The sequence below is a fragment of the Cydia pomonella genome, chromosome 5 (genome assembly GCF_033807575.1).
Source record: "Cydia pomonella isolate Wapato2018A chromosome 5, ilCydPomo1, whole genome shotgun sequence".
NCBI classification, from domain to species: domain Eukaryota; kingdom Metazoa; phylum Arthropoda; class Insecta; order Lepidoptera; family Tortricidae; genus Cydia; species Cydia pomonella.
This window is the reverse complement of record NC_084707.1, coordinates 24,742,436-24,754,547: the sequence shown is the minus strand read 5'-3', so window position 1 is coordinate 24,754,547 and position 12,112 is coordinate 24,742,436. Positions and strand designations below refer to the sequence as shown.

The 12,112-nt window shown below is 39.9% G+C and overlaps 2 protein-coding genes across 2 annotated transcripts in view; both read left to right on the top strand.

Moving 5' to 3' along the window:
* LOC133518145 (nephrin) overlaps positions 1 to 12,112 on the top strand; it is a 732,429-nt gene that overhangs the window by 513,372 nt on the left and 206,945 nt on the right. The window lies entirely within an intron of this gene.
* Positions 5,782 to 10,490, top strand: LOC133518141 (uncharacterized protein K02A2.6-like). The gene has a single exon (XM_061851725.1). It carries the CDS (start codon positions 6,005 to 6,007, stop codon positions 10,205 to 10,207), a length of 4,203 nt encoding a protein of 1,400 aa, XP_061707709.1. The 5' UTR covers positions 5,782 to 6,004; the 3' UTR covers positions 10,208 to 10,490.

The window sequence follows — 12,112 nt, the reverse complement described above, 5'->3', positions numbered from 1 at the left end:
GCCAAGCATCACAATAAACATTTCTAAAGGCGTGCAGAGGCCAGCCAATCGCCTAATGGCAGTCTTACGTATGTCAACTATTATTACAGTCGCATTGTAGCATTGAGATCCGAATTCAAAGCAGGCATTACCAGGGTTGAATGTATGTGTATTCAAACCATATTATGCTTTGAAAATGCAATTGTTGAGGAATTCAATACACTTAATTAGTTTGCTGCGGTGATGTTATTGTGAGTTGTAACATGACAAGAATTCTAACATTAGCTACTGTTTCTTTGTATTCGGTTATGACGTTTAATTTACTATGATAATACTATTGAGCAATGTAATTTTTCTTCTACTTAGGTACAACCTAGATTTTAGAAAGATATTTGTATCTGCATACAAATATTCATTATTATTTCTATAAAAAAACATGTCTTCGGAAATCACACCTCAAAAGCGTTGAGATAGCTATTAACTTTCTAAATCTATCCGCTTCAAGATCAAAGCGTTCTTAACGACGAGCCTCGCAAAAATACTTTAAAAGCGTAATCTCAGACGCAATTTAGTTTGGTTGGAGCGTGTAGGAAAAGGTCGACCGTACTAAGCTTCTAATCAATCCAAGATAATTCCCGGAGCCGCGTGCAATTTCAGCACTAATTGAAGCTCAACCTGTCAATACTTCCTCGTACCGCAAGTATAAGTACTTACGTCGAACTAGGTAATTCCATCAATTAAATAAGCCTTCGGACTTTTGTTATATAAATATCATCGTAAAATAATCGGAAGGCCATTCCCGTTTTATGAATTTGATATTGTTGTCACCTTGTCAAGACAAAGGCGTTAGCGAAATGCAATCAAGAGACGTCTCATAACGTATTTCGTTCGCACTTGCCCGATACATTTGAAAACCATATCAAGTTGTTAAAACAGAATTTTACTACGTAGGTTCTGAGCTCCGAGTGCCCAAACAAACGCGCTTCAGTGTATGAATATTTTATTGTGAAATAAAGTGATATTTCTGGCTTAGCGATGGCGGAGTCGCGCAAGGAGCGCGTTTATGCAAATACGCTAACTCTGTTGGACTAATAAAGCTAACCGTTTATGGGAAAGGTTTAACGCACAGTTTTAAATGGACTTTAAAAGAAAATGTTGTGGTGCAAGCAATGGTGCAATAAGAGAGGCGAGGAATTTTTGTATGCTTCTTCAAGATTTTGTGCTGCATCGATCGATCGATATTTGACTTTTTAGTGAACGAATATATTGGTCAATATATTTTTAAAACGAACAGCGATACATAATAATCTCCAAATCTACCAAAAATCTATGACTATAACAAAAATCTTAACCTGAATTAAACGAAATCCTAATCTAACTAACAAACACGGGAACTATTCACAAAATACGCCCCGCGACCTCCAGATGCAAAGAAGCCCATCAAACTCGCCACGATACCACGTTGAACAGCGATGGATAACCTTTGCATAAGGATTGACTTGGAGCGAGGATCTATTGTCAATTCAATCATATTTGTCAATTATTCGATTTAAACATTTATAAATACTGTGCGTTAGGTAAATTTTCTTACTTGTTTATTACTTATACAATGCCGTCTTCATTTCTTCTAAATGCATCCCTTTCTTTAAAGTTTCTTTGCACGATCAGTCAGTTAAAAATAGGTCCAATCGAATAGAGCAACGTCCTTAGGAGTCATTGGCTTTTCACTAATGGATGCTATTCTTGGGATTGTCGAAGTTAAATTCTTGAATGTCCATGGAATTAACAGTTTCATGCATATTCTGTTATTATAAAATGCAATTTACGTTTTTATGTTAACAAATTAAAACTATTCATATTAAATGTGTCAACGCTATTTGCACGCAACTGTTTGTGTAAAATTTTCCTTGTAAAAGCTTAGGTATATAAAGGGAATTACTGCTTTGTTTGAACTTGTTACAGCTTAGTTATGTTAGAAGTTAGAAATGAATTAATTGTTTGACTGCACAAATTATACATCATTTTCTCGATTCGACAAATAAGGTTAACATGATTTTTCTATCATCGCATCGCCCTGGCGCACTTACCTACAATATGATTATTGACTTATCTTAAAAACGGACTAGTATGACTTTTATTCGTTTATTAATTCATGAACAAATTGGATTTTATCGCCATGATACTAAATTGAATGCCATTTTGCGCCACTATGTTGAAAATACAGGGATCAACTATATGAAGTGACGTTAACAAACTTGTATTCTGATATACCTAAATCCTGTACATTTGCATCATTATTCTATAGTAACCGGTAAGTTGTCAAGCAGTGATGACGTCACTACTCTCCATAAGTAAGATAATTTAAGTGAGGCAGGTACTTCTCAATGTGAACTGTAGATTAATTAGACTAAATACGATCATCTATTTGTAAAACTTGAAGAAAATGGCTGATATACAGTATGTATCTGAACGTAAATCAATCAATTAAGTCCATTAATGTTGGGGGAGCAATTTTATGTTTAGATACATACAGTTGTATGAACATAATCATAATTTCTGCGCCAAATACATGTATTTGCCGTAGACATTATGATTTGTACCTTATTGCAATTACGTTCATTCAATTTTAAATTAAAATATGGCTGGTTTTCAAACGGCTGTCAAATAGTCTACATTATGTATTTTTTCTTTGAATTTCCATTTCGGGATAAAACGGTTTCTACATACTTGATCGCTTCATTATAATATATTCTAGGTTTATATGTATCGCTTAAAAAAATGCACATCAAAAAAGGAAAACTTATAAACCTAGTTTTTCATTGTGTCATTAACGTACTAAAAATCATGGAAAATATTTAGAAGTGGAAAAACGTTTTCTCTTTTTGTAAGGACTACCACATGATACTTCTTTCTAAGGTAAACTAAGATTTTTAAAATATTCCAGTCGTTCTCCAGTAAACTTCTTCCAGTAAGGTGCTCCATTATACTTAAAAGTGAGGGCGTCAATTTTCGTTTGATCGCGTGCCTCAAGTATAATTAAAGCCTCTTTTCGCTCCGACATGCGGCGGTTCATGTTGTCTTTTTGTCGTTTTAAGAACAGCCGGCACAGCAATTTATGAAACAGTGTCTCAACATATTGACGAATATTTGCATCAGTTTAAACCTTCGCATCAAATGAAGCAAATGTTATGCGAATGTGCGCAGATCGTGTCCTGTCTCGTCGTCAACTCAACGGATGGGCAGTGCGCGCAAACTGTTTACAAGTAATGCATTTTGACCAGTAGACAGCATTTCTCAACAGTATAGCACCCCGTTCTACTTAAAATGACATGTTGCATGTACTAACAGTTTTTTTAAAATTAGGAATGATAATAACAACTACATATGCCCTAACATTCGTATTCGGACATAGTATGCTGGACTTTTGGATTCGCATTCGCATTCGCGAATGTGAAGAATGGGACATTCTTGACATACTGCAATAGGGACAGTTTTAGAGACGAGGTCGTTTCAAAAATCGCTAAATTGTATATATTTCTTGTCGAACTTAAGATCACTAGAAAAGATCTCTAACTTTGTAGACCAATATTTGGTCTTAATCGCCGGCAACAGTTAAATGAGGGTAGCACACGACCGATCGTTGTAGAGATCCTTAAAGAAGAGCTTTACACGAGCTAGAGTCGACTTGGGCCGTTATAAACTATCAGCCGGATTTGATCAATGCTTATAAGATGTCACAGCGATACGATACCGATCTGTCAGTGTTAAAAGTAACATTCCTACAGCCAAAAACGTAACAGTTGACACAGACAGATTGGTATCGTATCCCTGTGACATCTCATAAGCATTGCTCGAATACGTCCGTATGAAGATAATAGAATCACTAATAAGCGTCCGTTTAAAAGGAGGAAAAACTTTTGACTTTGAGTTAAGCTGACACTTGTTTACTACTATACCATATTGTGTTACTCACGCGTATTAAACAGCTGAAATTGAACTCTTTCGACACGAAAATTCCAAATAGTTCTGTATATTTCGTTGTTCAATCCTCTAGTGGCATACAAATCCACAATATAGGTAAAATATGGGATAAGCTTGTTTGTGATAAATGAGCATTGAGCATTGAGCACTCAGCGTGTTGAGTATTGAGCATTGAGCGCGGCTGAATGAGCGCTAATTGGCGGCTCGCGCTAATCTAGTTGCCTCCGATCGCAGCCCGCTATTGGTTTAGGCCAAAGCTTGGGTAAGATTTTGGCCACGAAACCAGTGGTCATGGAATACATTATTATAATTTTACACAAAGTATAAAATATTGCAATATTCTGCCTACTTTTCGTATCGGTTACCAGCCGAAATATTTTAAACTCGCTCTAAAAAAGTTTCATCAAGTAATTCTTCAGTATTCACTTGGTCAGGAGCAATGTAAAAACATATTATGTTAACGATCATGGGACATTTAAGAGAAAATTTGGAGAATTTTTGATACTTCACCGACATCTGTAAAATTTCTACAACTTATGCTTAAAAAGTTGAATGTCCAATTCGTCCTTTATGTTTTCTATGTATTTAATGAAAGCTACTGCAATGGGTTTCAATATTATTAATCAATTAAAACTATGGTTTTTTGCTCCAGTCATGGGATGTATGGCGCCATTAATTTTCAAAGTAACAAATATCAATGAAAAATTCAACTTAAGCAGCTCTTTAGCTCTTTTTTATGGTAAAATATTGCCAGCGATTAAAAACTGATGGTAAATACTTGTTTTACAGGATTTGTCTATACCATTCCATTACTGGTGCCTGTTCCATTATAGGGGTGTTTACTATAGCAAAATAGTTCATATTCATATTTATATTGTATTGTTATGTCTAGCAATTAGACTGTAGGTAAGAAATTATAATAATTTTGTTTGACTGCGGTGTTGCAGAGTTAAATAGTAAGGTATACTAATGAAGTAGCTTTGGTACGCAGATAAAATTCCGAAAATGCCTTATATATGTACTTTCTTTCATGCTCTCCTACGTAGGTATATTCTCGTTTATGTTAATCGCATGAAAATAGCTAGTCAATTTTGAAATTGCTTGAAAAAGCAAACCTCTCACGCAGCACATTTAAACTGCAAGGTTGAAATTTCAATTAATCCCTTGCTTATATCTGAAAAACTTAAAAAAAATAGTCTCCAATTGTACGAGCATCGAGGAGGAAGGAGGAAGATGTTTGCCTAATAACAAAGCCACAAGCAGTATATAGTTAGTTAGTTATTAGTAATAACCAAAGATTCATTGTGTTGAAATATTTGGTAAAGATGAAGATCAATAAATGCACCAATAATAATTATCAAAATCCCGCTATTAAAAATTGCCATAATAATCCCGCTATCCGCTTCACTACCCTCTTATTTCGCAGCCACAACGAAGCCGCCAACTTTTTCCCGAGTGTTTCCGTAAGACCCCGATATTAGATACGTGGTCGTTTTGTACCAAACTCATACAGATAGCCGTAATGCCAGCCGGCACGTGAAGGCATTATGATTTTATTCCACCTAATATTTTCCTTGTTCTCGAATCATTATAGCCACTTAGGAAGGCTCGTATCAAGGGTATCGAAGGTATTGTTTCTCGAGGGTCTGATATTGTGAGAGGTTTCATTGCTTGGCCAATAGAAATCTTCTTTAGCCTACGTCACCTTATATTAATTTTATTGATATTGATGTTTGACTGTTATTTTAACAAACTTTTATTTAATTGTATAATCGAGTGATAAATATTGTGTAATAAATTGTAATTGTTTACTATAAAAATAAACGTCAGTTAGTGTAATGTAGGTAATCATATAATCTTTGATAAATATGAGATGTGGGTATTCGGGTTGTTCGCAAATAAATGGCGTTAGAACGGACGTGCTGGTTTTATTACAGTGGCTTACGAGGTTGGGATCTATTCGGTATATACACACAGTGTTATTGCAAAATTTACGTAAAACAGAGTGCTTTAAGTGATACGTGTAAAAATAACAACATAAACAATGTCGATAGGGAAAATGAGCGAGTTCGACGTGACGGGCGGAACGTGGTCATCATATGTAGACCGTTTGGAAATGTTTTTTCTGGTAAACGCCATAAAAGAGGAATTAAAATTGCCGACTATGATTGCTGTGATGGGAAACGGGGCGTACGAGCTACTTGTGAACCTGGCAAGCCCCAAAAAGCCGTCGGAGGTCACTTACAAAGAAGCTGTGGATCTATTACGTCATCATTTACAACCAACGCCGTCCGTTTTGGCCGAACGATATCGTTTTAGACAACGTCGACAAAATAACGGCGAAAATATTGCCACTTACGTGGCGGAATTGAAGAAATTGGCCAGGGAATGCAAATTCGATGCTACCCTTAATGAAAACCTTCGCGACCAATTTGTATGTGGTCTGCGAAGTGACATCATACGTCAGCGGTTATTTGCGGAGGAAGATACGCTAACGTACACAAACGCGATAAGGATTGCGACGTCCTTGGAGGCAGCGGAAAGAGACGCGGCAGCGGTAGAACCATCGTCGGGCACCGGGTCGAGCGGTGCGGGGCCGACGGTATCAGCTGCGGTACATGCTCTAGCGCCAGGAGGGCCGCGCGGGAACCAGATGCGGGGTTCCCGGGCCACGGGCGGTTGGCGCGCCAGGAGCCTTGGTAGCATAGCGCGGGGAAGCGGGACAAGATCGCACGCCATAGCGGAGAACGGCGGACATGGCGCCGGCGGCGGCAGCGTGGCGGCCTACACTCCAGGCGGCAGAGGGCCCCACCAAGACTGCAAAGGCTGTGGTTCGACAGCTCACGACTACACCAATTGTCGTTTCCGAGATTATATCTGCAGTTTATGCCGTCGCAGGGGGCATTTGCGACGAGTGTGCTCGAGCCGTAGTGAGGGCGGCGGTCGCGGGGGAAGCGCCCCATCAGGAAGGCTGCATTATAGCCAAGCGGAGAGTTCGGATCGGGAGGAGTCAACCACCGAGGACTTTCACCATTTGTGTTTAAGTGACTACGGACCGGTGAGTGTACCTATCACTGTAGACTCTCATATCTTACTACAAATGGAGATAGATACGGGCTCGGCGATATCGTGTATTAGTAGCAAAACTTATAAGAAACTTTTAAGTCACTATCCTCTTGAAAATGGTTGGTTAACACTTAAGTTTTATAACGGGGCAAAGGTCAAGCCGATAGGCGTTATCAAGCCGAAAGTTAGTTATGATAAGCAAGAAAAATATTTAGAATTGTTTGTTATTGATGGAGGCACTACCTCACTGCTAGGGAGACAGTGGTTGGCCGAGTTAAATATTAAGATCCCCGAGTTCAGCAATTGTAACAATGTAAAGGTTGATGATCTAAAAATGTCTAATGAAATAAATAATTTACTTTGCAGATATAAAGAATTGTTTAGCGGCGGGCTCGGGCGGTACAATGGCGGGCAGGCAACGCTGCGGGTGCGCGAGGGGGCGGCGCCGGTGTTCCACCGCGCGCGGCCGCTGGCGTACGCGCTGCGCGAGCGGGTTGACGCCGAGCTGGACGCCATGCTGCGGGACGGCGTCATCGAGGCCGTGGACTGCTCCGACTGGGCCTCACCGCTGGTGCCGGTAAATAAAGCTGACGGTTCTTTGAGAATATGTGCCGACTATAAATCTACATTGAATCCGGTTTTGCTAATTGATCGATATCCCTTGCCTAAAATCGATGATTTAATGGTAAGCCTTAGCGGAGCGTGCTACTTTTCTAAAATAGATTTATCCCAAGCCTATAACCAGATCGAGCTGGATGATTCAAAAAAATATACCGTTATAAATACGCATCGCGGTCTATATAGGTATAATCGACTAGTATACGGGTTATCGTCCAGTCCGGGAATATTCCAACGTATAATGTGTAATTTGCTGAAAGGTATACCTAATGTGGAAATATTTTTGGATGACGTAATCATTGGGGGTAAAACTAAACAAGAACACTTAGCGGCCTTAGAAGCGGTGTTCAGCAGGATACATAAGGCCGGTTTAAAACTAAAAAGTAGCAAATGCGTATTTTTAGTAGACGAAGTTCAATATCTCGGGTACATAATAAGTAAGGATGGTATAAAAACCGACCCGGCCAAGGTCGAGGCTGTACTTCGGGTACCTAGACCAAGTAACGTCACGGAGCTCCGTTCCTTCTTAGGTATTATTAATTTCTATGGGAAATTTATTAAGAATATGAGTGTGAAGTTAGTCCCACTATATGAACTTCTTAAAAAGGAAAAACAATGGTTTTGGTCTTCAGAATGTGAACGATCTTTTAAAGAAATTAAGGCAATATTAGCCAGCGCGGAGGTACTCGCTCACTATGATCCTAAGAAACAGCTGTTTGTTACCTGTGACGCGAGCTCGCGCGGCGTGGCCGGCGTGCTGACGCAGCCGGGCCCGGACGGCCGCGAGCGGCCCGTTGCCTACGCTTCGCGCACTCTCAATGACGCCGAGCGGAACTATTCACAAATACATTGCGAGGCATTAGCTATCATATTTTGTATGAATAAATTTCACCAGTATTTGTATGGTCGGCATTTCACATTACGTACCGACCATAAACCGCTAGTGTCAATTTTCGGACCCAACACCGGTATACCGACTATGGTAGCTAGTCGGATGCAGCGATGGGCGATTATTTTATCGGCCTACTCGTTTGATATTGAATATGTGCGAACGGATAATAACGGCGCGGACGGTTTTTCGCGGTTACCCGTTAGTACCAAGAGCCAAGACAAATTATCGGCACCGGAACAAACTTATTTGCACTTTGTTCAACAAGCACTCTTGCTAGATTATAATGAAATTAAACGAGAGACGGCACGTGACCCATTGCTATCTAAGGTTTTAAGTTACATTAGGGATGGCTGGCCCGAATCATGTGAGATTTCGAATTTACAACCATACTTCAATAGGAAGAACGAGTTGTACGAGGAACTAGGGTGCGTCATGTGGGGTCCCAGGCTGGTGGTACCAGAAAAATGTAAAGATAAAATATTAACTATGATTCATGAGCCTCACATGGGAATCGTCAAATCAAAGGCGCTCGCTCGCAGTTATGTATGGTGGGCGGGGATCGACGAGGCCGTGGAGCGCGTGTGCCGCGCGTGCGCGGTGTGCGCGGCGCACGCGGACGCGCCAGCCAGGCACACGCCGCGCATGTGGACTTGGCCTCACCGACCCTGGTCGCGCCTCCATTTGGACTACATGGGCCCTATAGGGGGCAAAACGTATTTAGTCGTAGTGGATGCTATGTCTAAGTGGATAGAGGTCTTTAATGTCACTAATACCACAGCGGGAGGGTTAATAGATCGGCTGTGCGAATTGTTCAGTAGGTTCGGCATACCTAAACAAATAGTCAGTGATAACGGCAAGCAATTCACTTCAAAGGAACTCGATGATTTTACAAAATATTGTGGCATTGAACATATATTTACAGCTCCGTATCATCCGGCGTCAAACGGGTTAGCGGAAAATTCAGTTAGGACATTAAAGCGGGTGATCCGTAAGGCACTGCAAGAAAACCAGAACGTGGAGAGGGCATTATGGGCCTTTCTGATACATTACCGTAATGTAGAACACTCCACTACGGGCGAATCCCCGGCTACGCTTCTTTTAGGTAGACGTTTACGCACGCGTTTAGACACAATTAAACCGGACAGGGAGGGACACGTGCGGCGTGCGCAGCAGCGGCAGCAGGAGGCGGCGGGAGGAGTGAGTAGGAGTGTAGAGATGGAGGACGCGGTCTGGTATAGGAAGTACTTGAAGGGAGAAAAATGGTTTCCGGGTCGAATAGTAGATGTTCTAGGGCCGAGCAATTATAAAGTTTTAGGAGATGATGGTGAAACTGTACACAGGCATATCGATCAATTGCGGAAACGGTCAGTTAACGGTAGGCTATCTCTCGCAGCTACCACGACGGCAATAGAACCATCCGACACACTTGGCACAGATTCTCAAGGGCATCGCTCGGTATCGGCGGAGACACCGGTAACACCGGTGAGGGTTCGGGCGGAGACGTCGGCGGCCTCCGCGGACGAGTCGCGCGGCACGGCGCAGACCGCCAGCTCTGGCAGCGCCTCTCCGGCTTCACCGGAGTGGCAGTTTGCTTCTCCTCGTGCTTCTACACCTGCCCGGGCTCGCCCAATCCGTCAGTGTCGATTAAATAAACCTAATTATAAAATTTAGAATGTAAAAGCTGTTAAACCCTTTAACCGCCTATTACTAAATTATTATATACTAGTTTCGTTTACCTAATGTAACTTAATTTTTCGCAGTTGCAAGTTATCATGTTGGGCTCGTTCTGAGATGACATTCGTCCCCAGCTCAATAGACGGTGGTTAAAAGGTTCCCTAGAATATTAGTTCATATGTTTAGCGTAGAGGAGTGTAATGTAGGTAATCATATAATCTTTGATAAATATGAGATGTGGGTATTCGGGTTGTTCGCAAATAAATGGCGTTAGAACGGACGTGCTGGTTTTATTACAGTTAGTATTTTTAACGAAGAAATATAACATTATTGTTTGTTAAACATAAAAAAACTGATTATGGATTCGATGTTATATTTTGCTTAAATATTTGTAAAAAAAATGGAACTCTGCACACTTCCAGTGTACATATATACTTACTGTTTATAAATCTCATAAACGCATTGTTTTTTGATGTAATGTATTTTGTTTGTTTAGTCTTATTTATAATATCGCATTTTTTTCCTTGGTTTTTCAATTTAGGCATTGTAACGTGCCTACACTTAAAGATGTCGAAAACTACCACCAGTTCAGTTCCAGTTCAGTACCACACACCCCAGAAGATACCGGCGCAAGAATCTCGGAAACCTATCATTCTAGTCTGACTTTAGCTTACGATTGCAATTGCAAATATTCACGTTTGAGTTTTGCGACAGACCGAAGTCAAAGTTTGCCAATTGTATTTTCTATAAATATCTTTCAAAGTGCATTCTCTTTTAGAAGTCTGGGTGTCAATACATCAAAGTATATTTCAGAACAGACGTGATCCATTAGTGGCTTGCTGTGTCACTCACTAGATTTATTCAACGAGTGTAGGTGGGTTGAAAGCTTGGGCAAACTACTGTAATTGTATTTTTTATCACACTTGTTCGTTAAAGCTGGTATTAAGCACAAGTAGGCGATACGATCCGTAAACCCTAAATTTCGATCTAGGGCTGTAATGTACGTACGAAATTTGGGAGAAGTTTTATTTATATCCCTTTTTTTCTCACAAGTGTGATGAAAATCATTGCGTGTGCCACGGGCGGTACACGAATTACAAACTCACTTTCGACTCAATTCACACCCGTTCGTAAATTGTTTCTAAACAATGTACTAATATACAACCTCTAAAAAATAAACGTAATCAATCGTATATACCTTCTGTATAATATTACATTACATTACATTCTAAATGTATTACACGGATATATGTACACCCGTACATGACATGTAACCGGGCAAAATATACCAACCGCATTTAAATTTTCATTAAGGCGCTAATACAGTAAAGATTCAATTAGAAATCAATCTAATCGAAAACAATGTGTTACCTTTTACTAAAAATATTACCTTCCAATTTCCAGCGCTCTATCAGCAATTCGAATAAGACATTTGCAAGCATGCGGCGATGTTTATATTTATTTTCATTCACGAATAGCGTGCGTTAAAGTTTGTTTCTCAATAATAAATGGACGTAGTTAAAGGAAAAGGATCCAATCCACAAAAATACCAAAACATGAGTTAAGTATACCAGGCAGGCCTTTAATGTGTATATTTTCATTCAGCAAAAAAGCACTGAGCTCACATAGCGTTTTCATATTTTAATCGACATGGGATACCATCCCCCATGTATGAAAGATTAAAAATGATATTCACCAATAAGTATTCAATACTCTTGGTACCTTGTTGTAAAATTATGTTAGTGACAGGACTGGTTTATATAAATTTCAACAAGAAAAATCCAAACTGCTTGGAATGTTTTTGAGAAAATGCAATGAATACTTTTCGTCCTAAATATATATCAACAAAACCGATCCAACCCATTTGGATCGTTTTTGAGAAACTAATTTGACGATGTGTAA

Coding starts and splice junctions, on each gene's coding strand:
- LOC133518141 (XM_061851725.1), top strand. CDS start 6,005: ATGTCGATAGGGAAAATGAGCGAGTTCGACGTGACGGGCGGAACGTGG.